Source organism: Mus caroli, unplaced genomic scaffold, assembly GCF_978045245.1.
Source record: "Mus caroli unplaced genomic scaffold, Mus_caroli_1 scaffold_3, whole genome shotgun sequence".
NCBI classification, from domain to species: Eukaryota; Metazoa; Chordata; class Mammalia; order Rodentia; family Muridae; genus Mus; species Mus caroli.
This window is the reverse complement of record NW_028227258.1, coordinates 51,612,522-51,638,973: the sequence shown is the minus strand read 5'-3', so window position 1 is coordinate 51,638,973 and position 26,452 is coordinate 51,612,522. Positions and strand designations below refer to the sequence as shown.

General features: G+C 47.4%; 1 protein-coding gene across 4 annotated transcripts in view; it reads left to right on the top strand.

Annotated features, from left to right (window-relative positions):
* Sort1 (sortilin 1) overlaps nucleotides 1-22,961 on the top strand; it is an 80,161-nt gene extending 57,200 nt beyond the window's left edge. For 2 of the 4 annotated variants that reach the window (XM_029475194.2, XM_021157736.3), the window contains exons 11-21: nucleotides 1,793-1,899; nucleotides 5,981-6,083; nucleotides 6,846-7,014; nucleotides 7,797-7,987; nucleotides 9,933-10,122; nucleotides 13,035-13,151; nucleotides 15,487-15,595; nucleotides 16,835-16,933; nucleotides 17,589-17,695; nucleotides 17,924-18,035; nucleotides 18,585-22,961. In XM_029475194.2, coding sequence (XP_029331054.2) covers nucleotides 1,793-1,899; nucleotides 5,981-6,083; nucleotides 6,846-7,014; nucleotides 7,797-7,987; nucleotides 9,933-10,122; nucleotides 13,035-13,151; nucleotides 15,487-15,595; nucleotides 16,835-16,933; nucleotides 17,589-17,695; nucleotides 17,924-18,035; nucleotides 18,585-18,599 — 1,319 coding nt within the window. In that variant the 3' untranslated portion in view covers nucleotides 18,600-22,961. The remainder of the gene's footprint in view (nucleotides 1-1,792; nucleotides 1,900-5,980; nucleotides 6,084-6,845; nucleotides 7,015-7,796; nucleotides 7,988-9,932; nucleotides 10,123-13,034; nucleotides 13,152-15,486; nucleotides 15,596-16,834; nucleotides 16,934-17,588; nucleotides 17,696-17,923; nucleotides 18,036-18,584) is intronic. The other 2 variants (XM_029475195.2, XM_021157737.3) reach the window with 1 other exon arrangement.
* The last annotated feature ends 3,491 nt before the right edge of the window (nucleotides 22,962-26,452 follow it).

Here is a 26,452-nt window from a genome sequence, read left to right as displayed (position 1 = left end):
CCTAGCCAACAAGCCTACCCTTTTTACATTGTGGCTTCATCGTGTAAAGAAATTATGCTAGAAGCAGCAGGCAGAGCAGAGCAAAGCACAGTGGGAAGAGGGGTCCATATTGGCGGGTGTGCAATGGGAGTCTTCTGTATTGGGAGGGCCAGGCCTAGCGGACTGAACCTGCACTTGAATCAGTCTATTTTTGTGTAGAGACTCTAGTACTAGGCCAGCCAATGTTCTCTAGTGTTCTGCTGTAAGGCTCTCTGTGCTAAGGCCTGTGTTAAGCACAGGGAGCTAACACATTACTGCCAAGGACAGAGACCCTTAAAGCCTCTGTGTATGTATGTTTTGTCAGGAGGTAAGAGCTGTTTTTCTTCCATATGTAACTGGCAATGGCCTATGAGATCCCAAGCGACAGTGATTCCTCTTTCCCTCCCTCACCTCACTTCCTGATTTCTCCTTCATTTGCTCTGTGGCACTCACACTATCCCCTACCAGTCTTCAGATGGGCCAGGTACACACATTCATCCTTCACAGGTCTGCCAGGCAGCTCCATTGCCTCAGATGTCTGCCAGGCACAGCGCTTCTTCCGGTCTCTGCTTCTGTGTTACGCTCTGAATGGGAATTACCTGTATTAGCCTATTTTAATTCACATCTGCTCCCAGCCTCGTACACGTTTCCAGTCCACCTTAGATGTCCCAGAGGTTTTCACGAGCACTTAGTCTATGTCATTTGCTCTGCATCCTGTGTAATTTCACAGGTGCACCATCTCTGTGTCTGTTTCATCCCGCTGGAATGAACACTTTATACGCTTTTGCTGCTGATGGTGGCGGTGATGATGATGATGGTGTGTGTGCTCCCCCTGCCTCTGATTAAAGGTGCGCACCACCGCCGCCCAGCATCGAAAGCTTACCTTGGCTCACAGTTCTAGCAGTTTCCTCCTGTGGCTGGTTATCCCCACTGCTTTTGGGTCTCCAGCACCACATCATGGTAAAAGCGTGTAACAGGGGCTGGTGAAATGGCTCAGTGGGTAAGAGCACCCAACTGCTCTTCCGAAGGTCCGGAGTTCAAATCCCAGCAACCACATGGTGGCTCACAACCATCCGTAATGAGATCTGACGCCCTCTTCTGGAGTGTCTGAAGACAGCTACAGTGTACTTACATATAATAAATAAATCTTAAAAAAAAAAAAAAAAGTGTGTAACAGACAAAACCCAGCACCTCAGACATAGTAAGAGAGAGATCCTGACATCCCTTCAAGGACACAGCCCCAATGACCGAACTTCCTCTCACTGGCCTAATCTCAGCTTGGCAGCCATGCTGTGAATACCTGGGCAGTAGCCAGGAGGAAGGAATGTAAGATCTAAATTATAGCGTACAAGAGAGCTTTGGGGTTTCTCAGTAGCAAGAGTTCCAGGTGGTTTCTGGAGTTAGCTGAGTTAACTGAGTTCCTGTCCAAGTGCTATACCTTCTGGTCTGTTAGTCACCAGTGCTGAGCTACTGTGTAAGGTGTTAAAATGGGACTCCAGAGTCAGAGGAGTGGGAGGGGGTAAGAAGTGGGGCATGAAGGGAAACATGTTCAACATAGAATATGCATTTATATGAGAACATGGACGGCTGGATGGATGGACGGACAGACCGATGGATGGATGGATGGGTGGGTGGGTGGATGGCGTTTCTCAGGAGAGCCATTGTAGCTGGCTGACTGAGACCACACCCCCCACCCCGCCCCCCGCCAGTGGGTTGGGCTTACATCACTTTTTCTTCAACACACTGGGCTTACGTTACTCTTTCCCCCATTTAGATAACTCTATTCAGAGCATGATCACTTTTGACCAGGGAGGACGGTGGGAGCATCTGAGGAAGCCGGAGAACAGCAAGTGCGACGCGACTGCAAAGAACAAGAATGAGGTTTGTTGGCCCCAACCATCATCTGTGTGTACAGAAAAGCAGCCAGCCTGCCCCGTGCCTACCAGTGCTAAGGTTTTCCACGATGAAATCTCATTCTCAGTCAGGGTCCACAGGCAAAGGGGGACGGCTTGGAAATGAGAATAGGGAATTCACTTAGAATTTGTGAAGTAGAAACTGTATGGAGAAGCCATGGTCGGCTTACCTGTCTTTTAAAAAGAAAAACAAGATGGAATAACAACCATTTGTTTTACCAAATTTCTGAGGGACGACAGAATGGACAGATGTACTGATTGTTAGCTAAGTGACTACATGGTGGGGATGAGGCCTTAGAAGTCCTTCAGGAGCCAAAGAGCAGCCATTCATAACATTACCATGTTATATTATATTTATTATGTTACATATATTATAGATGTGCATAGGCACAGCCTGGGAGAACTTAGTTCAACAACAGTGAGCTGGTTGCTCCCACATTCCTCTGGGATCTGTTGCACACAGGGCCACTCTGCTTCTCTCACCTGGAGTTTTCTGTGGGGAGTCTCACATGGCGTGACACCTCCTCCTCACACACTCCCTTGGTATCCATACTTAAAGCATCTGCTTCTATCTTCTTCACCCTGCTCCTGTTCTCCTGCCTTGGGATTGCTCTGCCCCTGCCCAGCTCAATGTGCCCAAGGCAGGGCTGATAGACTCTTCTTGCCTGGACACCCTCTGGCTCCTCTACCTCTCCCTTAAAGATCTTCTCTTGCTTCTGCTTGCTGGGGCGCCTCTCTAGTGAATGAAGGCTTTGTCCTGTCTGGCTCTGTCCACCTCGCCTCACTGACACACCCCTGCTGTTCACACACCCTCTGTGGCCTCTCAGTGTCTTCACAGAAGCCAGGTCTGTGTCCCCAAACCCCGGCCAGTAATAATCTACAGGAGTCCTAGCCCTCTTTATTGCCCATCCAGTTAGAACCAGCCATTATTCTTACTTCACTAATAGTTGGCTTAGGCTTTTGCAGAGTATGAAAACATGTTTGCTGTTGTGACCATTTGAGATGTATCTGTTTGTTTGAAACAAGATCTCATGCATAGCTCTGAGTGGTCCTGTGTAGACCAGGCTAATCTTGAGCTCATACACACCTGTCTGAATCTGTGAGTTCTACCTTTAAGTGCTGGTGTTACACGCCTGGCTCGTTTGGGCACCTTGAATGGCACTAGTTGTTAAACTGCTTTCACACACTTGCCTGCTTCCTGACATTTGTTTTATTCCCTTAGCTTTATTGAGGTATCGTTGATAAATTGAAATGGCATATATTCATAATGTATGGTTCGACCTTTTCCTGTAAGTCATACTTGTAAGACGCATGGCCATAGTCAAGCTAATAAATGCATACATCAGTTAACTCAGCTGTCGTTTTCTCGTGTGTGATGCGAGAATTTAGATCTATTCTCTTAGCAGATTTCAAGTATGTTGCACAGTTTATAGGAGGTTCACTAGCTCTCCAGAACTCACTTGTCCAAAATGGAAACTTTAGAACCTTTTGGCCAACATCACTCCTGCTCGTCTCGCCTCCTGATCCCTGGCAGCCGCCACTGTGCTCTCTGCTTTGATGAGTTTAGTGGGTTTTGTCGATTCCATATTTAAGTGACATCACGTGGTATTTGTCTTTCACGCCTGGCTTGTTTTGTGTACCGTCAGCCTCCTGGGTCCATCCCGTGTGACTGCAGACAGCAGGCTCTCCTTTGCTGAGAATGCCTGACACCCAGTTGTGCATGTGCTGTATTCTCCATGCATTCATCTAGCAGAAGAAACATAGATGGGGGGCTGGAGAGATGGCTCAGCAGTTAAGAGCACTGGCTGCTCTCCCAGAGGACCCAGGGTGAATTCCTAGCACCCACATATGGCAGCTCACAACTTCTGTAACTCCGGCTCCAGGGACCTGACACCCTCACACACACATGCATGCAAGCAAACACCAAATGCATATAAAATGAAAATAAATCGATCGTTAGAAAAGAAGGTGCATAGGTCGGTTCTCTGTCTCGCGTTGAGCCACAGGCATGTAGACTGCAGTTGTTGCCTTGAGGTTCCAACGTCATTTCTTTTAGCTAAACACCACTAAGTAGACTTGCTGGCACTCCTGCCTTTACATGTCAAAGAAAACGGCACAATGTTTTGTGTGGTGATGGCTTCAGTTACCTTTCCCCAACAGCACGAGAGGGTTGGCCTTTCCCTGGGACTTTAAGCAGGATTTGTTATTGTTAAGCAGTAGTCGTTTGTATTTTTGGTGATAGCGTTTTAGCGAATGTGACTTGACATGCTTTTATGTACTTTTCCCTGAAAATTAGTGATGCTAGGCTCTTCTTCAGTGACCGCCTGGCTGTTTGCTGTTTTTTGAAGAATGGCTGCATTGTTCTTTGCCCAGTTTTAAGTTAGGTATTTGTTTCTTGCCCTGCAATCCCTTGTGCCACGTGTAGTGTGCAGGCAGCTGTCTGTTCTGCACACGGGCACCTCGCCCTTCTGCCGTTCCCATTGTGGAAGCACTTTATTCTCATGTGGCTCATTTGTACGTGTTTGCTTTTTGTTACGTGTGTTCCCAGGATCAAATCCAAAGTTACTGCCTAGACCGTCAGGAAGCCCTCCCCGTGTTCTAGTCTTACATTCACCTCTAACTACTTAGAGTAAGTCTGGCAGGTCACATGAAGTCACAGTTCAAATCCTTCTTTTGCACGTATATCCACTTTCCCCAGCAGCGTTTATTGAAGTTATAATTTCTTCATGTGTTCTCAGTTCCTTTGTCAAATATTAATCAGACATACATGTGTGAATTTGCCTAGAATGTCATGTTCCTTTGGCTCGTATGTTTGTTTTTATGGCACCAACATGCTGTTTAGATGACTGTAGCTGTGTAGCACTGTAAGGCTAGGCAATGCGGCCCGTTTCCCCTTTCTTCTTTCATTTGATTGCTTTGGTATTTCACACTCCCTGAGGGTTCCTTTTTATCACAGAGGAATATTGATTTTTATCAAACATCTCTGTCTATATAGAATTTTATCCTCCATTCTTGCTAGTCGTATAAACTGATTTGCATGTGACTGAACCATCCCACCATTCCGGGGAGACTCCTACTTGGTCATGGAGAATGATCAAGTTAAATGCTGTTAAATTCAGTTGCTAGTATTTGTTGAGGATTTTGGCATCTGTGCTCAGTGAAACTTTAACCTCTACATCATTTCCACTTCTGGATTCATATAAAACAATAATTGAGCTTGGGAGTGGTCTCACATGTCTGTCATCCCAACCTCAAGGGACGCTGAGGCACAGCCAGCCAGCTTAGGTGATTTATTAAGACCCAATATCAAAATAAATTTAAAATAAGGATTAGGGATGTATCCTGGGTGTAGAGAACTTGCCTAATCAGTGTAAAGCTTTTGGTTTCAGTCCCCAGCTGGGGGAAAAATGAGAACAGAATCTTCATAAAATAATCGTGCCAGCCATCTATGGTTACTAGTTATAGTGACCAAGGCAGTGGAAGCAAGGCCATCAGTAGTTGAATGGGCTAATAAAGTATCGTATACACTCCCCACCCCGCCACCACCCAAGATGGAATATTATTTTGCTTTATACAGGAAGGATATCTGACAAATGCTATAATATAGATCAACCCTGAGGACATTGCTGTAAGTGAAATGAGCCTATTACAAAAATATGGCTTCTGTACAATTCATTTCTATGAGTGAATATCCTAAAGGGAGCCTAGAGTAGTCAGGTCTACAGAGACAGAGGATGGAACGTGATTCGTCAGGCGCAGGAGACAGAAGTGGAGACTTGTTGCTTTAAACGTGGTGGTTTCAGTTTTACATGGTGAGAAGGTTCTGAAGGCTAATTAAGCAAGAATATCCCTAAATTATACTTTAAAAGCCAGATAGTACATTTTATTAAATGAATTCTACCAGGTTGTTTTTTGTTGTTACTGTTTGTTTGTTTTTCAATCATCCCACTGAGGTTTGACTTAAATTCACAGTTTATGGGGAGGCTCTGTGAAAGGACTGAGGTCATCAAGTCTTTGGTTTTAATCTGGGCTTTGGTTTCTCTTCACAGTGCAGCCTTCATATCCATGCTTCTTATAGCATCTCCCAGAAGCTAAACGTTCCAATGGCCCCACTCTCTGAGCCCAATGCTGTGGGCATAGTCATCGCTCACGGTAAGGAGCCCTCCCCGTCACAATTGTGGACTGAGCCACCAAGCACAGGGAGACAGCGCTGCCTTTGGGCTTGTGCGTGCATACATGCATGCACACACACACACACACACACACACCCCAACACACACCACAAGCTCACCCCAAATAGTAGGTAGCTGCTATGCTTTATTTCAGTTTCCTTTCTGTTGCTGAGATAAACCACTCTGACCAAATGCAACCTGAGGAGGAAAGGATTTATTTCATCTTACCCTTCCAGGTCACAGTTCATCATTGAGGGAAGTCATGCCGGGGACCCGGGAGGAGCCTGTTTGCTCCCGGCTCACCTTTTTCAGGCTCGTCGGCAGCTAACTTCCCTATACAACTCAAACCAACCTACCTAGAGGATTGATGGTGCTCGGCAGTGGGCTGGGCCCCCCCACGTCAATCATTAATCAAGACAATCTCTCACAAACGTGGGTATAGCCCACTCTGACCTGAGCAGTCCCTCACCTTGTGATTCCCCAGAGTCAGTGCTAAGCTGTGTCACATGTCCAGCTTGAGGTGACTAGAACAGGATCCTTTGATAGAATTTCCAGTATTGCAACAACTCTTTGGGCTCTTTTAGACTCTCATTGGCAAGAGCAGCAGCTAGGCCTTGATGGCCATCATTCTACTACAACAGGCCTGGTGACAAACACAGTAAACTCACTCAAAGGTTTCCTCTTGTCAGTAACTCCTCGCGGCTTCATTGCTGATGGATGCTAATGGTCAATTACTTTTCAGGTAGTGTGGGAGACGCCATCTCGGTGATGGTCCCAGATGTGTACATCTCAGATGATGGGGGTTACTCCTGGGCGAAGATGCTAGAAGGACCACATTACTATACCATCCTGGACTCTGGAGGCATCATCGTGGCCATTGAGCACAGCAACCGTCCTATCAATGTGATTAAGTATGCATGCTCGAAGCTCCCCACACATTATCTGCATAGAAGGCAGTGGTGGGGAAGTTCTTGGGCTTACTGCAGGGAGAGCCCGACCCCAACCCTGATTTACATGGTTAGATTCTGCAGACCTCTGGCAAAGGCTCCTTCACAGGGATTCTGTGAGGAGGCAAGGCAGATTGCTTGACACCACTTCCCCTCTCACTCCTCCCAGCTGTAGATTTTATCACTTTTTGAGACTCTTTCTCTTGGGCCAGCAAGATGACTAAGCACGTAAAGGTGTTTGCTGCCAGGCCTGACGATCAGAGTTCAATACCCAGAATGCACATGGTATAAATTAAAAACAATCCTTCCATACCCACACCCACGATTAAATGACAAATACCAGTCTTCTTTCTCTCCACTGCCCAAAATGTAGAAATGCCCAAGCACTCTACCAAGTTAATTTCTAACTTCAGTGCACATGTTATAAAGTAATTTGAGGTATTTTAAGTCTATCTTAAGTTCTTATTAATTTAGAATTAACTTATTAATTTAGAAACTCATTCTTCCCTGGGCCACGCCTCTGTCTTCCTTTGAGAGAGGTATTCTCTTCCATGCCTTCTATGAGTGAATCCTTTCTCATACCCTGCTAACTAGAGGTATTGGAAATTAACATAATTTTCAGACATAAGTCACCCTCTAACTACAAGGGTGTCCCCTGGTCTGGGACCAAAGGGCTAGATTGCTTTCCTGATATCCCCAGTCCATGCTGGTCCTCTGTCATGATCCTTCTCTAACTTGGGTTTCAGGTTCTCCACAGATGAAGGCCAGTGCTGGCAGAGCTATGTGTTCACACAGGAGCCCATCTACTTCACTGGGCTTGCTTCCGAGCCTGGAGCCAGGTCCATGAACATCAGCATCTGGGGATTCACAGAGTCTTTCATTACCCGCCAGTGGGTCTCCTACACAATCGATTTCAAAGACATCCTTGAGCGGAATTGTGAGTGTCTCCTTTGGAATTTCCCACCAGAAATCTGTAAACCCCTTTTCCCAAATAACCCATTCAGAGAAAATCTCTTTCAACCAGGGTACTCAGATGCATATGCATATGAAAGTCAATGGAGGATGGAGCAGAGAAGTCATGCTGGGGCTAGTGCTGTCCACAGGAAATACAAGGGGCATCTGTATAATTTAAATTATTCTGTTAGCTATGTTATAAAATAGAAGGTGAACTACATCTCCATGGTAGAATTATCTATAAATGTCTAAAACATTATTGTTTCAACATGTAAGCGATAAGAAAGATCCCGGATAGTTCGCTTTTTTCCTTTTTTTTTTTTTTTTTTTTTTTTTTTTTTTTTTTGGTTTTTCGAGACAGGGTTTCTCTGTGTAGCCCTGGCTGTCCTGGCACTCACTTTGTAGACCAGGCTGGCCTCGAACTCAGAAATCCGCCTGCCTCTGCCTCCCGAGTGCTGGGATTAAAGGCGTGTGCCACCACGCCCGGCTTCGCTTTTTTCCTTTTAAGACAACATTCCTGAGCAAGTCTCAACTCATCCATCCATGCTTGGCAGGAGTGGGGGTGAAGGAGCGGGGGGGGGGGGGGGGTCCGGGCTGCCATATAGGACAGTGTACTTACTCTGCCCTGCAGGAAAGATCTTTTGTACCGTTTATGAGACATTCTTTTGCCTTGTTTGTCTTAAGTGATTTTGTGACATTTGGGGAGAGGGGGTGTTCCTCTGTAGGACATCGGATGCATTGGGACTGTAGAAAGCAAGCTTTGGAGGGGAGTGTTTGAAAGGACCTCTCTCTGATCCTGTTACTCAAAACACTGAAGGGAGGGGTTTCACATGGAGGTTTACTTTAGATGTAAGTCCTAGTGGAGACTCTAAACCCTGGGAAGGTATGAGCACTTCCAGAAAGAAGTCTCCAGCACATGGCACTCCCAGAGTGTCGCAAACAAACCCAGTGTAGCATCTCAGTGAGAAAGATGTAGACTAAAAGAAAACACTGTGGGAAAGGTGCCTGCGTTCACTGTCGGCATCATACAATCAAGGGCTTACAGGAGTCATTTTAGAGACGGGTGTCCCCTGGGTTCACCCTGCAACACCTGTAATGCAGGACTCTCAGCCTGCCCTTCCTTTTCTATAAGACACTTAAGTGTGATTCATAACCTGAGTGCACTTGGCTTCTAAATGCAGTAAAGAAGGTGGACAGAGCTGGCTTGTGAGTTCATCCTCAGCAGGGAACTCTATATTAACTCTCAAAGATCTGTTACACACCTGTCCCCTAGCAGGCTGGCTCACTGCTGGTCCTCAAGTCCTCCAAAAAAAACCCAAAAAACAAAACAAAACAAAACAAAAAAAAACCCAGGCAACACTCTAGGTTCCAACCTAGGAGCATTGTCCCAGGAGCAGATGATGTTGCCTACTGAAGCAGAAGCAGATGTTGGCCGTCGGGGAGCCAGTGGGCTCTAGAGAAAAGCTAGGAAGAGGCCGGACTTCCCTTCTGCTGGAAGCCAAGTAGGCCTGGTAACACTGAATCTGGGCTCTTGTTGGTGTCTTATGCTAAACAAATGGCCAACGTGTGGGAAACATGGCTGCTTGTCTCTGACAGCTCCAGGGATGGAGGGACCAGACCATCAAGGCAGACAGCAGCCTCTTGGTTTGGGAAGACTCTAGTGCTCCCTGTACAACCTCACTTTAAAACAAAGATTTCTCCTCATCCCCCAACAGAAGGCGATACAGAGAGTGTCTTCCTTTGCTATGAGGAAGTGCAACTGCTAGTGGGTTCTAGACTAAAGTGACTTTGTGTTTGAAGCAAGAGATTGAATAAGACAGCTCACCTGCCTTCCCTCCCCTCCTCCTCCCCTGAGCCTGACAGCTGCCTCTCTCTTGTGGGTGGGCTGTGTGCTATGCCGACTCCTGAACATTCTGTCTGTCCTTTAGGTGAAGAGGATGACTATACCACGTGGCTGGCACACTCCACAGACCCTGGAGATTACAAAGATGGCTGCATTTTGGGCTATAAAGAACAGTTCCTACGGCTACGGAAGTCATCCGTCTGTCAGAATGGTCGAGACTATGTTGTGGCCAAGCAACCATCCGTCTGTCCGTGTTCCCTGGAGGACTTCCTCTGGTATTAGCATTTCTCAGATCCCTCTGTCATTCCCTGTCCCACATTCGGGGAGGTGTAAAATAGTTGTCTTATCCAGCTAAGAAATTCTGACATCCTCCCCACCAGACTAAATAACTCTTGCCTGCTGTCCACAAAAGTGAAGCCCAGAGAAAGGGGACCAAACGGTACTAACACTTCACAGATTACTTTATCATACTGGATAGTCACTGGACACAGAGACTGTCCAGCCTTAGAGGTAATGACATGGACATGGTGGGAAGGACAGAAATTAAATAAGAAGAGGTGGTCTGGCGTGTAACTCGGGTGGTACAGGGTTTGCCTAGCATGCACGGAGCTCTGAGTCCAATCCCCAGCATCAAATAAACCATGTTTGTTGGTTTATGCTAGTAATCCCAGCATGTGGGGGGTAGGAGCAGTTCGGTAATAGCCTGGAATACATAAGACTCTGTCTCAAAACTAAATTAAGGGTTGCAGGGGCAGTCTACAAAATGATAAACTAAAAACAACAGGAACAGTAGCTCAGGGGCAGGGAGGAAATTGGACTTGGCAGGTGGCTTCTGGAAGGCTTTGGATCATCTGCAAGACTGAGGACTGAAGGTTGGTGATTAGGTCCTGAGACTAGAGGTGACATCATTATGTTCATGGTGCCTAGGTCTCAGTGAATGTAGAGGCCACCAGAATGTACTCCCTAAAGTTCAGGACCATCAGAGATCAAGAGTTAGTTACTTATGTGGTGGTCTGGTGTTAGTTGATATGCAAGAGGCCAGTGTGACTTAAATGAGGACATTTGGGGCAAATAAGAGCTGCCTCCTATTGCAGGTGATAACTTGCTGCTTGTGACAGACAGGAAGTAAAATTGGCTCCCCAAAGCACTTGGACAAAGAGGACAGCTAGTACTCTTGTCCCTTTGTCATAGTCCCCTGAACTACAGGTGACAGCTCAATGCAAGTCTGAAGGAAACTCGGGTCCAACCCTGGGTGGCTCTTCCCATCCTCATTTCCACAGGAAACACATCACTCAGCTCACCTTTGGCTGCCAGGCAAGCGTGGGGTCACTCTGAGGGGTTGTCCTGTCCTTGCCCTGGCCTCCGGGGCCTCTTTCCCTGAGCTGCTGTCTCCTAACAAGCTGGGGTCCTGCAGAACGCAGGATTGTGAGAATGTTTCCTATGTGAGGAAGATCTGTCCTCACCCGGTACCTCCCCCTTGGCCTTTAATGTATAAGATGGATAAGACAGACAGCACAGTTTGAAAGCCTCTTCCATTTTCCCCCACCAGACTCACACACACAGGAAGCCGTAGTGAGGAGAGGAGAAGGGTCCCCTGTGCTGAAAAGGAGGGGGACCTCGGAGCAGCTTGTTGAGGTGGTGGCATCAAGCTGAGTGCTGATGAGCAGGTGGGGCAGAGAAGCCAGAGGCCTGCTGGGAGCTTAGACACCCACAGCATACCAAGGAAGGCTGAGAGGAGTCAGAGAAACATTTGGCAGGCAGAGCCCCGTGAACTCCAGGCTAGCCTCATCTATAGTGTGCCCGCTAGAGCTATATTTTAAAAAAGAGAAATCTGGATCAGAGTCCAGGTCAAGGACATTCAAGCTTAAGTTTCCCTTTCAGATGGTGGAAGAAAGGTGCTGCTGTAAACAGACATAGAACCAAGGAGGAGACAATGTTAGGTTTGATGATCAGTAAGCCTCATGGGACCTTAGGCCTTCATTCCCAAGGTTGCAGAAGGTGTTGAAGTCAAGATACAGGAACTAAAACATAAATGAGGAGCTAGAGATGTCATTTGGTTTAGTGGTAACAAGTTTGCTTCATGTGTGTCAGAGTCTAGTTAAGTCCCCAGCACTAGGGGGTGGGAATGGCTAATAGTCTAGATGAGCAAAATAAGGTAATTAAAAGTATTCTTGCATGAAATATGGCTAGACACAGGATATAGCTCAGGACTAGAGCACTTGCCAAGCATATATCAGGCCCTGTATTCAACCCTGAGAGGGGTGGGGGGAGGAAGGAAAGGAGGGAGAGATTTGCCCAACTAAAAGATAAGGGATGATTTATAGGGTAGAGATGGAGGCTGAGGAGAAGACACTAATGAGTGGAGGAGATCAGTTGTCCTTTCTTATAGTCTGTGTGCAAGGACTTAGGGTGGTGGGACCAAAACATGGATGCTATCCATGTCAAGGGTCAACCTTGGAAAAGAGGCAGGATCTCACAGAAGGGAAGGGAGGGTGGATGAGAGGTACTACAAAGAGACGGCGTGGAATGGATGGGGCTGGCAGGGAGCTGGATCAGTGGCCTGCATGCTTGCTGTACAGGCATGAGATGATGAATTCTGACCCTCAGCACCACATAAGGCAGCACACATCTGCAACTTCAGTGTTAGTGATAGGGGAGAGACAGGCGGATCTGGAGTTCACTGGCCCGCCTAGCTAGGCTTCAGTCAGTGAGCTCCAGGTTCATTGAGAAACTCTGTCTCAAAAAAATCGCCAAGGAGGAGAGGCAGAGAGGAAGACACCTGACTTACCTTTTGGCCTCCATGCTTGGGTATGGGCATTTACACATGCTAACACACATGCAGTGTCTGAGCATGAGCAGCACTGCAGGGCAGAAATGTGAGTCAGAGCAAGTCAGTCCATGGGGGTTGGGGAGTCCCATTAGGCCCTAACCTTTAAATGCTCCACCACCTCTCAGTAGCTCCATACTGGGGACCGTGCCTTTAACACAGGGACCTGTGAAAGACACTTTAAGATTCTAGCATGGACCTGCAAGGACGACATAGCTTTCCCAACCCATTCCCCGTAGCTGTTCTCACCTCAGTTGGAGCATCCACTATGGGAATGTCAGCTGTCCACTTGACCTACCAGTCTCGTGCTGGCTTGTAGGCAGGCAACTTCAAAAGTATCCTTATTGTTGATTCTTACAGTGACTTTGGCTACTTCCGTCCAGAGAACGCCTCAGAGTGCGTGGAGCAGCCAGAACTGAAGGGACATGAATTAGAGTTCTGTCTGTATGGCAAGGAGGAGCACCTGACAACAAATGGGTAAGGCGGCCTCTCACAGCACTATCTCACCTCCCTGAGCTGAAGTGGTAGCGCCACACGGTTCTGAGTGAGCAATGTTCCGGACATTTGTGAAATCACCATCTAGTAGACCTTCTGTGATGAGAAATATTCTGATAAACTATTGGCCTCCTGGGGCCATTGACTCCTGTGCAAATTAGTTTTCATTAATCTTCTATTCAAATGGCCTCCACAGGAGCCAGCGCAGCGCTCTCCCAAGGACTCCCCGCTCCCATTTTTATGCTACTTGTTAATAAACTTTCTCCAGGACTCAGCTTGGGGTGCAGTCTAAAGGCACAGACAGAAATGCTAAGTCTGTGCAGGCCCTGAAACCACACAAAATCTCCCCATGGGCAGTGCCCTTCCCTGCCTCCAGCCCTGGGCCCAGGCCCGTTTTGCCTACCTCCTAATATTTCAGTCAACAAAACAATGCATTTGCAAAACAGAACTTCCCAAGGAAGTGGCCAAGCCTGCTGTCCTAAGAATAGGGTTTAGCGACATTTGTAGGGAAAGAGGATGAAACTTGATGGGGCAGCGTATGTCTGTAACCCCAGCACTCAGGCTACAGGGTGGGAGGGAGGTCCCCTTAAATTCAACAGCAGTTTGTACTACACACCTAGTTCTAGGCTAGCCAATTCTACTTAGAAAGCCCTATCTTGAGAAAGGAAGAGGGAATGGCTTCCATGGGCATAAATAAATATGGGCACATGTGTAACTTAGCTTCATAGCTCCTCACAGAACACATACACACAAACACTCAGAAATGCTGCTCCCATAGTCTCAGGTTAGAGGTTTTAGATCCTTTAATGTCAAAAAGTTACCCATTGAATTGTCCTGAGTCATTCAAAGGATCCCCTGAATAGTCACTTGAGTTGTGGCCATTTAAGTCCCTGAAAATTGTTGAGTATGGTGGCGCACACACCTTTAATTCCAGCACTTGGGAGGCAGAGGCAGGCTAATCTCTGTAGGTTCAAGGCCTGCCTGACCTACCTAGTGAGTTCTAAGACAGCGAGAGTGACATACTGAGACCGTGTCTTAAAAACAAAACAAAAGCCCCTGAAAATGAACAAGAGCCATCATGATGGTCATGACCCAGCGTCATGACCCAGCGTCACAGTGCTACAGCTCAGCTAGTGAGAAACAGCTGTGTGGCCTCTGAGTTGGGGCCTTTAAAGTCCGTTAGAGGCAGAGGCTAACAGCAAGTGAAGCTAGAGCTTTGTTCAGATGTCCTCAATTTCCCAGAGACAAGAACTTTCTGCAGTTTTCAAATCTGTTTTCTGGAAAGAGACAGCCCAGGAATATATTCTGGTTTTAAAAAAAAATGTATTCTGCTTTTTAAAAAAAATTACCTTCTTTCCACCCCTTCTTCCTTTCCTTTTTCTCCTCTTCTCTATTTTTATGTGTGGTGTGTGTTTGTGTGTGTGGTTTGTGTGTGTGGTATGCATATATGTGGTATGTATGTATAGTATGTATGTATATAGTGTGTTTATATGTTGTGTGTGTGTAGTGTATGTATGTAATGTTCTTGCACCTTAATATAGACATTTACATGTGTGTGATGTATATATGTGGTGTGTGTGGTATAGATATGTAATGTGGGGTGTGTATGTATGTATGTAGTGTGTGTGTGTATAGTATGTGTGATGCTTCTTGCACATTAATACAGATATCTATCATGTGTATGTCATGTGTGTAGTATGTGGGAGGGTGTGTGTGTGATGCTTCTGGCACATTAACTAACATAGTTTTTTATCATGTATGTGTATGTGATGTGTAGTGAATATTGTTTGTGTGTGGTATGTATGTGTTGCTTCTTGCATACTAAGACATTGTGTATGTGTGATGTGTGATGTATGCATGTTTGTATGTTGTATGTGTGTGTGTGGTGTGTATATGTGGTGATGTGTGTGTGGTATTTATGTGTGAGTTGCTTCTTGCACACTAACTAATACAGACATTTATCATATCTTATCTACTGCTTGGCTTAGCCTTGGAGTCGCTCTTTGGCTTCTCTGCTGCTGTGTGGAGATCCCAGTTTGCTCACAGGCATCTCCTAGTCTTCATTATCAACAGCCGGCCTCTGCCTGACATTACTGCTGCTTCCAATTTGTCCTTTTGAGATTTTGGGAAACTTTCATAAACTTGCTTCTTTGAGGCTCTGTATACTTCACAGCCTATGAGACAGGATGGCTGGAACTCCTGCAAAGCAGTGGTTGGGTGCACCCCAGACAAGAACCCCTGGCTACTGTCTCTGTGCCTTCCCCCAGACACCAACACAGTCACTGTCAGCCTCTGACCAAGCTCTTCTGCCTTTCAGGTACCGGAAAATCCCAGGAGACAAATGCCAAGGTGGGATGAATCCTGCCAGAGAAGTAAAAGACTTGAAAAAGAAATGCACAAGCAACTTCTTGAACCCCACAAAGCAGGTATGTTGAAAACAAACCTAGGTTCTGGGTGTAGGCGGGATTTCACGTTCTGTCAGGAAGAACCAAAGTTATACTTAGGAACCAATACGGGATGGCCACAGTGTCCTGCAGAGCTTTGCAGGGGAAGCTGTCAGGATGCCGGACCCATCACATCCTATACCCCAGTGACAGGCTCATCCTGCTAAGAACTGGTCTGTGCTTGGGAGAAAATGGTATTATGTAAAGTTATAAAAGTTTTAGCAGCATGGAGTTCTAGAGTTTCTGAGGCCCAGAGTCATTCAGAAGAAAAGATTTAAGAGTTGTGCTCAGTGAGTGAGGGATACACATGTAGAAAGGACAGAGTAGGGCACTGTAGCTCAGTAGGTAGAGTATTTGCCTAGCATTCATAAAGCCCCGGCTTCAATCCCCAGTAACACATGGACAACCATGCACAGCCACAACTCAAACACCTGGGAGCTAAGGCAGGAGGATCCGAAGTTCATGGCTACGTAACTAGTTTGAAGTCAACCTGGGATACATGAGACACTGTCTCCAAAACAAACAATTGGGGATAGAGAGAGATGACTTGGCATACTGTCCCTGCACAGGACCCCAGTGTGGATTAGTTTCCATGCCAGGCCACTCACAACTACAGCTCCCAAGGATGTAACACTGTTCTGGATACTGTGGGCACTGCACTCGAAGGTGCACACACACTCATGCACACTTGACACACACACAACTTACAAACAAAAATAAATATTTAAAAACAAACGAACCTCTAGAAAAAAATAACAAAAAAGGGCCATGGACTAGAGATTCACACACACGCAGGAGAGCCCTGTACAGTAGGTAGTGACTTTTGTGCTGACGCATGCCAAGTCAAAACAAAAGCTGAGCTATGATCTCATAATGGACCGTCTCTCACATCAAGTCATAGGAAGAGTGGTGCCCATCTGTCTGGTGGAGCTCTACAGATGAGGTATCTGTTAGGGAGACCTCCTCGTTAAGCATCGCAGGGCCAACAGTGACTTGGGAGATAACCTGAGGGCCCATCTTCCTAATGCCTGACAGTCCCAGCACCTCATCCCTGCTGTTCAAAGGGAGGAGACACTGACAGGGGTGGGACCCTGAAGGCAATGAGGGAAGAGTGTGTGGGTGTGTGTATTGGTAAGGGGGGGCAGTTCCCCCTTCTCTGCACCCCTGCCCTGGACTGCTGGTGGCTGTCCTCAGAGTGTTTGTGTGTGTATGATTGCACAGGACTCCCGCCCACAGGGACACAGCTTGTCCCAGAATCCAGCTCCGCCTCCTCTTGGATACACTGAAAACACACACTTCCTATCTCCTACCCAGAAGCAGGTAGGTTACACGAAAACAATGATCTGATAAGGCTTATCTGTAAAAACATGCCAAAAGGTAGTAACAACAGTCATATAGCTGCCTTCCTGGAACAGCATTGACACACGTCTTCAAAGAGGACAGTCTAGTAATAGATCCATTCAGCGCCCCCATTCTCTCAGCCTCCTTTCCTGCGCCACCCATAGCCTCTAGGAGTTGTAAATGAGGGACAGGGAACAGGTGACCAAAGCGATCTTCTAGGCATGTCCAACCTGTGGCCCCAGGCCTACATACAACCAAGAATAGCTATAAAGGCGGACTGACACAAATTTGTACACTTATTTAAAACATGAATTCTTCATGCGATTTTTTTTCCCGTAACTCAATTGAGCAGTTCTCAAGCATGAACTTTACAGATGACAGCATCACGTTGCAATGTGAAAAGGTTGGACATGCCTGCTTTGAGGCAGTGGCCAAGGCTTCCACTGTGACTTTGACATTGAAGGCCCTGCGCTACAGCTTCCAGGCAGCTGGTGTTCAGATTCCCCTATGCTGGTGTGCTAGCCCCGTCATCTGGGGGGTGGAGATGTACCCTGGTTAAGTGTGTTGGACCATATGAGCGCAACCGTAGATTCTGCACTCCTAACTCCTGGTCTGTTTGTTTTAATTTATCAAGAATTCCAAGTCAAATTCTGTCCCTATTATCCTGGCCATCGTGGGACTGATGCTTGTCACAGTCGTAGCAGGAGTCCTCATTGTGAAGAAATATGTCTGTGGTGGAAGGTAAGAAGTGCGGAAGTGGGTCAGATCTACTGAATCCAAACCAAAAGCCACCCCAGCCCATGTGGTCCAGTTTTCTTAGCGGACACTAAGGAGTTAATGATAACCCTGAAGATCAGGTCTAAATTGTGTATTGTATATCTGCATGCAGTGTGGAAAACTGAGGAAATTCCATACTACAACAAATGCTCCCTCCTCAGCTCAGGGAACTAACCAGGGTCCCCTCTACAGGTTCCTGGTGCACCGATACTCTGTGCTACAGCAGCATGCAGAGGCTGACGGAGTAGAGGCTTTGGATTCAGCCTCCCACGCTAAAAGCGGATATCACGATGATTCAGATGAGGTGAGGCACTTTCTTCTTGAGGAATTATCCAAAAATTTTAAGTCTTTTTTTTTTTTAATCTGTTTGTTTTTTGAGACAGGGTTTGTCTAACCTTGGCTGTCTTAGGACGAGCTCTAGGTCTAGTAGATCAAGCTGCCCTGGAACTCACCAAGGCCTATGTCTGCCTCTCAAGTGCTGGGAATAAAGTCTTAGAAAGAGTTCCTTTTATACTTCTGATCAAGACAGTCTCCAGAAAGATGGTGCAGGGATTAAAAGTACTTGCCACTCTGACAACCCAGGTTTCATTCTCTGCAAAGACATGATGGCTCACCACTCACTAGTACTCTGGTTCCAGGGAATCCAATGCCTTCTTCTGGCCTCCCATACATACATAATGAAAATAAGTAAATCTATTTTAAGTTAAAAAAAAAAAAAAAGGATACACCTGGGACCAAGTTGTGCATGAGCCCAAAGCAGCACTGGAGTGACAAGAGGCGCAGAGCAAGCAAGTGATTGCTTTCAAACTAGCTTCCTAACTTGTCAGTAACTCGCACGTGTCTTTCTTTTCAGGACCTCCTGGAATAGCTCTTCAGAGGAGCTGGGACTGTGTGTGCGTGGAGCCACAGTACCTCCTACACTCCCTGAGGTTCCGACTTGGGGAAATAAATTTCCCACCTCGTCGGCCCCAGCTCTGTTTCTGCCACTCCTGTCCAAGCCCAAAGGACCTACACTAAAGAAAGCAGGGTGGGGGTGGGGGGACCCCGACCGACCTCACAGTTGGCTCTAAGGAGAGGGGGGACATTTTAAATTCTTTAACATTTTTGTTTCAATTTTTGTCTTTTGTAAAAGTGTGGGCTTTAGGCTTCTCTCAGTTTGTTCTGTGCATTAAGGGAATGACTTGGGATACAAAGGGATTGTTTCACTGACCCCGCTCTCGTGTGTTCCATCTGGTGCCCACCCCAGGGCATCTGCCAACTCCAGCATCAACTCAACTCCCACCGAATACCTGGTGCCGTCCCTGGGCTCTGCTGGTCACGCGAGGCAGCCTCGGAGAAGGAAGCAGAGGGTGCAATGACTGGCACACCTGGACAGCTTTTCTCCATCCGCAGACAGCCCTGTTCAGAGAGCACTGAGCACCAGCCCTGTGCGGCTTCCTCATCCCCACCTCACCCCCCAACCACGACTGTAGGGCACAATGACTTTTCTTTTCCCGTTTAATTAGGCAGTACCCTCATTAATTGCCCATTGGCAACTAACTTAATCATGTGCTTCCAACACACTAAATAGGGAAAGCTTACAGGGCAATATTTTTAACTTGTGGCAAGAGGGAGGCAGAGAATTGACTAGCTCTGACACCTATTAAAGACAAAACTGGCTGCTTCTGAGCTCTTTCAGGCTATGCTTTGTGCTGTGCCAGTGGCTCTGCCCAGGCTCCGCCATCCCTTTCCTGGAGTTCATTGGTCAGTGCACAGTGCAGCCACAGGACTGACCGTCGTAGGCTTCCATTTTTCCCATCACCCACTGTAAAGGCTCAGAGTTGAATTACCACCGTGGCTGCATATTGCTTCCTCCTAAGTTGCTACTGTTCATAGAACTGGGACTGGGAATGTTTTCAGGTTGATGGACTTTTTCAAGCTCAAAGTTACGTTCCCAGACTATCCTCACCCTTCCTTCCCACAGTTTTGCTGAGTTATTTGTTGTCCAGAACCTGTTGACTAACCCCACTGAAGGCACATTTCTAGATGATGCCTTGTGTGGTCAATACATTGCTTTCACGTTTTAAATCTAAGGAAAATTTTTATCTGATATTTTTCCAAATTAAATAAGTTAGAGAATGCAATCGGCGGATGTGGGGGCGGCCATCTGGTAGTGGAAAGCTGTAGCGATCTGAGTACAGCTTAGATGTTAGCTGGAGAGGAAGATGGTGTGGCAGGTCTCTGGTCTCCCTACCCCTGCTGTGCTGATCACAGTCCCTCCTGGTTACCACTAGGACATTCTCTAGTAGATCCATTTTGCTGTCACTTTATTCTGTGGCTACAAAGTCAGTGGAAAGTAAATGTGCCAAACTCACTTGTCAGAGCGCACGAGCAGATGGCAGAGTCCTCCTCCCCAGCGGGAACAAACAGCATCAGGGAAAGAGGGGGAGGAAGAGGAGGCCAGAGAGATGCCGACTGCAGCTCAGTGAGTCATGGAACGTCAGTTAGAAAACGAAGTTAGGGTCGTTTCTGGGAAGAGAATCAATATCTGTTAGAGCCAGAATGCTCCAAGTCTTTTAGCTTGTTCATTTTGTAATGATTCTAAAATAATTCCAAAGATATAGCAGCTCATAAATTTATCAAAAGTTCTGTCCACCCTCACCTCCTGCCAAAGGGGAGAGATCTATTTCTACTACACGCTGTCTCTCCCAGTACATCCCCGGGTTGGTGTGGGTAGATAGGCCAATGTATGGTGATCTCCCCTAGTGTCTGGATGGACTTAATGCTCATCCTGACCATCAGAGACTAGGGTGCTCTGCCTCTAGTGGTTTCTGGGATTTCTGTAGAGCGTGGCAGTTTCTGGCTCATCTCTCTTGAGCACCGCACTATTCTTGCCATAGAGAGAGCCCAGGAGCCAACGTTGAGTCAGCTGCCCGGAGTCTTCAGAGCTCTGAAACTCTTGGCTATGCAAGACCTCAGGGTCCTTGCAGCAGAGCTTCTCATGGGTGGCTTGCTGGGGCCGAGGACTCCTCAGAGACGTTTCCTGCAGAGCCATTATTTTGACACCTTTTTGTTTTCTTTTTGGAAAACAAATTATTATTCCCCTGCTTCATGGCTGAAATAAAAGGTGATGGTAACTGGGGGCACCCCCTCTCCCTGGGATAGCCACTGTTGAGGAGCACAGGACCAGCCTCTGGATCAGTCCTCGCTGCCCCTTCGCTTCTGTCTCTCTAGCTCACTGACTCTGTGGGCTTGGGCTCTGCCCCTACATCGGCTCTCAGAAGCATTCACACGCACAGATGTGCAACCTCAGCCAGCAGTTGAAGCTCTTTAAGCCATTTTTTTTTTTTTTTTTTTACAGAATTTGTGCTTTGGTTTGCCCTGCGCAGCCTTGGAGCATCATAAGCCTGGCTGGTCGGCATAGTTATTTTCAGCATTGTGGTGGCAAATGATGTTGGTTCTAGAGACTTAGAGTCTTGGGCAGTAGGATTTAACACTGCTAGGTAGCTCAGACATATCAGAAAATCCATAGTGGCCTGAGTTGTAAATCCAAAACATATTTTTGTTGGCTTGGGACCCTAGGGGCTTGGGGTTTTCCTGAGGCAAGAGGTCATGGCTGAATGGGCCTGTGCCATGAATTGAATGGAACACTGCTTTGAGGCCCTTGGAGAGTGACAGCAGCTTTAGGGTGGACTCAGGAGCTGTCAGGTTTTTTTTTTTTTTTTTTTTGGTTTTTCGAGACAGGGTTTCTCTGTATAGCCCTGGCTGTCCTGGAACTCACTTTGTAGACCAGGCTGGCCTCGAACTCAGAAATCCGCCTGCCTCTGCCTCCCAAGTGCTGGGATTAAAGGCGTGCGCCACCACCGCCTGGCGGAGCTGTCAGTTTTAACAGCTGAGCCTTGGACCCTGCTGCCTCTGAGTCTACATTCTGGCAGGCAGTCCCATGCTCTGGGCCTTACCTCTAGTCCCCTGCCTGCTCACACCTGGTCCCCTAGCCTTTCCTCTCAGGCACTGTAGTAGTATGGTTGAGCCACCCTCAGCTCTTTTATTGGTCGGGCCTATAAACCATGGCTGGGCATAACTATTCCAAACTGTCCCTTCATCGGGATATAAGATGCTGAGAGGGCTGCAGGGCCATTCCAACACGCCCCAGGGTGAAAGGGCTGGCATGGCATCGCTCATTTTATTGCTCTGCAGGTAAACTGTATAGGTATAGAGTCCTCCAGTGCTCTGAAGAGCCCTGCCTCTATGCATGCCCCGGCAAAGGGCTTGTCAGTAGGGCCCCCTCAACTCCATACTCACCAGGGATGCACAGGATTGCTAACAGAGGGCGGGGCACACCTCAGTTTCTATCACCTTCGTACCAGAGGGGAAAGTAACCTGAACTTTAATGTCTTTTTGAACAAAACCAAAGCTTAAGATTTGCCATATGACGTGGTGACAGGGAAGTCCAGAGTCGGCAAGCAGGTGCCAGATTTTCTGTCCCATCAGCCCGTGCTTCACCAGGTGCAGGCTGCAATGGGCTTGTTGAAACCGCAGGTGCAGGTGGGATTTCATGGGTCCATGTGTTATAACAATAAGAATTGGAGCATTAACTTGAAATTGTCTTCAAGGACTTGCTATGTGCACTTCTTCACACCGGTACATTCTCTGCATCTGTTTATATGAAATAACACAAGCTAATCTGTACCTTTATATATATGTGTGTGTACATATATACATGTATAAACTGTATAGTGTACATGTTAATGATTTATCAGTATGCCCCGAATTCCGGTGCAGCTCTCATTCTCCGCATGCCCTCAGCTGTGGTCAGGTGACTTCCTGTCCCCTGGCGGCTCTGCTGAGTCCCTGTGTTTGAGCCTCCAGGGAGAAGGGTTTGGGCTGCATTCTTCTTATCCCCGTGCACAGAAACGCTCAGGGTCCCCACGTGCCTGTTGTCCTCCCCTCTAGTCTTTTGTTCCCTTTCTGAGCATGTGGCCCCTCCCCCGGCTGTGAGGGGCAGCCTCCTTCCTAGGAAAGTGTAATGCAGGATCAAGACCACCACTGCATGTGTACTGAAAACTGCAGACTTCTGCCCGCTTGGGACAGAACATTGCATGTGAGGTGGGATTATCAAGTTTCAAAGACCTGTGTCAACCATACAGCAAAGGCAGACCCCATAACGACGTCCCACAAAATGGAAATAAAACTCAAAATCTCTTTAGCATTGTGTAAATAAATCTGGATGTGTTTAACTTTGTACTGGTAATTTTCTGTATATTTGCAATATTTGGGTTAGAAATAAACAGCCTGGACTTTGGTACCTAACCTACTAAGATGAGTAAGCTACAGTTTTGTTTTGTTTTGCTTTGCTTTGTTTTTTAGCGTTTCTAGCTTTCTGCCTTCAAAAAGCAAAACTCCAGCAATCAAAGAAGCATCAACTTGAAAGTCAACACTGAGCCTTTCTAGCTTGAAGGGAGGGAGACAGTTTATGAGGAAATGGCTGCTTGTTTATAAGTTTCTAACTCGTCTTTTCTTTGTCTTGATCTTTATGCTGTGGAGGTCTGCCTCCCTCCCTCCCTCCCTCCCTCCCTCCCTCCCTCCCTCCCTCCCTCCCTCCCTCCCTCCCTCCGTGGAAACCTAACAGCACACTGCACACTTACTCCAGTGTCTGCTTGTACACGGCTGGACACAACAGCAGATGGCTACACTCTGGAGTTGTGTGCTCCCTGCAGCTAGTTTGTCAAATGAACATTGGAAGGCCTTAGCTCTACATGTATCTCTCCTTCCCTTGCTCCTCTCGCAGACCTGCGTGCTCAGCCCCCATGTCACCAGAAGGAGCTCCCTGCCTTCAGCCATTAGCCATCCATTAGCTATCCCACTGTGCCCTGGGATAGCATTTTGAACCAATATTTCCATTCGGTGTTCCCACACCACAGTCTGGAGATGGCGGGACACAGGCCTTGTTCCCTCCAGCAGGAGTTTTTACCCCAACGATCGATCCAATCAGGTCTAAGGGATTCTAGCACATCCCAAGACTCCTTCACCAGAATCAGGCTGGCCTAGAACTTGTGTAGCTCAGGCTGCCCCAAAATTGATGGTCATCCTCCTATCTCCACCTTCAGAGTGAGTGTCACTATGTCCAGCTCTGAATTGAACTTTATGATGGGCAAACTGAGGAGTCTGTAGTTTTAAATTTGATTCCTTAAAATTCTCTACATGTGCAGTACAAGTTGGGGTGGGGCTAACACAAGAGGCTTAGGCCACTTTCTCCACAAAAATGGCTAAGAATGGATTAAAGAGGTCCCCCTAACCTGGAGAGAACAGTCAGTGAATTGTCCACCACACAAACACGAAGGCAGTCTCCAAGCCCATGTTAAAATCCCAGTGCCCAAGAGGTGCACACAGGACAGTTCCTGGACCTCAATGGCTAGCCTAGCCTGATCAAAAGGCCCCAGGTCAAAGTAGGACACCTCTCAAAAGCAATATGGGGGGACCCTTGGGGGTTCTCAGAGACTGAACCACTAGCCAAAGAGAATACACTAGCCAAAGGACCTAGGCCTCCTGCACATATGTAGCAGATGTGCAACTCTTTCTGCAGTGGGTGCCGAACAACTAGAACATGGGCTGTCCCTAAAGCTGTTGCCTGTCTGTGGAATCCATTCTTCTAGCTTGGCTGCCTTCCTTGTCTGGCCTGAGTGGGAGAGGATGCACCTAGCCCCATAGAGACTTGATGTGTCTGGCAGGGGTGTGGGGGGAGGGGAAAGGTGGGGGTGGATAGCTGGGTGGGGCTCCACTCTCTCAGAGAAGGGGAAAAGGGATGGGAGGAGGGACTGTGGGAGGGTGGACAACAGTCAGGATGTAAAGTGAATGAATGAATGAATGAATTAAGAAATAAGGAGGAAGCTGGGCGTGGTGGCACACGCCTTTGATCCCAGCACTCGGGAGGCAGAGGCAGGCAGATTTCTGAGTTCGAGGCCAGCCTGGTCTACAAAGTGGGTTCCAGGACAGCCAGGATTACACAGAGAAACCCTGTCTCTAAAAACCAAAATAATAATAATAATAATAATAAGGAGGAGGAGTATATAGGAGTATATATATGGGGCTGATAAGATGGGTCATTGGCTCAAGATGCCTGCCACCAACCCTGGCTATCTGAGTCTAATCCCTGGGACCCACATGGTGGAAGGAGAGAACTGACTTTGGAAAGATGTCCTCTGACCTCAAATGTGTACTAGAGCTCCGAGTTTGATTCCAAGCATCCTGTGGAGGCTCACTTTGTCCCAGAAGATACAATTCCCTCCTCTGGCCTTCATTGGCACCAGGAATGCACATGATGCATGGATACACATTTTTTTAAAAAGCAAAAATGGAATAAAGAAAAAAACAAAAGAAAAAAAGAACAAAAAAGAAAAAACAACAACAACAACAAAAAAAAGCAAAAATGGTTAGATAAATACAGTTAGGAAAGGGGGGCTATGATAAGAAATCATACAATTTGGTGGAGGGTCCAATGTGGAGTGGCCTGCCTGGATGAGCACGGCAGTCAGCTGGGGACACTTGGGTTTAGTGAGCGCTGACTGTGGGCTGGCCCTTGGATCCTAGGCACAGTCCTGGCATCAGCACCCCTAGTTACACAGACCTGAGGTTCAGAGCCATCAGCTGGTGGCTGAATGGTACAGCCAAATGTCACACATCCCTGTCTCTGGGGAGCTTCCTTCCCTGTGAGGCTGCCTCGCACTTCATTTGTGCTTTATCTCATAGGAAGAGAGCCATTGAGAGCTTTCAAAGGGGGAAATGCCAGCCTGACCTAAAAATAGCTTCCATTTATCCAGCACTTAGTCAGCTACATTCTGCTAAGCACTTTCCAGAGATTACCTCTTTTAATCCTCGCAACAACCCTATGGTTATTATTATCTCCATCTCACAAATGAAACCCAATTTATGAGAGGCTGGGGGGTGTTAGGTGTAGTTCAGTGGCATTGTAGTAGAGGACTTGTCTAGCAAGCACAAGGCCCCAGGTTCAAGCCCCAATGTGTGCGCATGCGAGTGTGCACACACGCAACACACACACCATACAAATACACCCCCCATACACACTCTCACACACGGGGGTTCCTAGTACACACATACACACATACACAGACATACACACACACCACATACACACACGGGGGGTGTCCTAGTACACATAGACACACACACATACACGGTGGAGGGGAGAAAAACCCCAGTACACACACACACAGAGGGGCAGAGATCAAGGGGTATCACTAGTCACATAGCTAGCTGATGACAGAGCTCATGTGTCACTAACTAGTCTGGCAACAGGGGACTGATTGTCCCCACTTCTCCCCAACCCTCCCCTGCCCTTGGGGCTGGGACAGCAAACAGAGGTCCCCATAAAGGCCAAGGTATAGAGACCAGCTAGCTCTTCAATGACCTGCTGTTCAACAAGTGTGGCAAGCGCTAACGGTGTACCTGAGAGTTCACTGCTCTTCGGACCTTACGCCCTGTTGAATGAGCTGGAGGTCAGAAGCAGAGGTGCCAGCAGCTCAGGCCTCCTTCAAAGCCAGAAGTCCCTCTCATATACTCTGTGCTCACACTCTCCCCTCCCTCCTAATGCTGTAGGGTGTCATCTCACTCCCAAGATAACAGGGCCACCTTAGCCCTCCTCCCGCGGCTATTCTGGGCACTCTCTGATCCTCCTCTTCTCCTGGCCCCTACTTCTCCCTTCAGTGGGAGTAGTGGGTGGGGAAA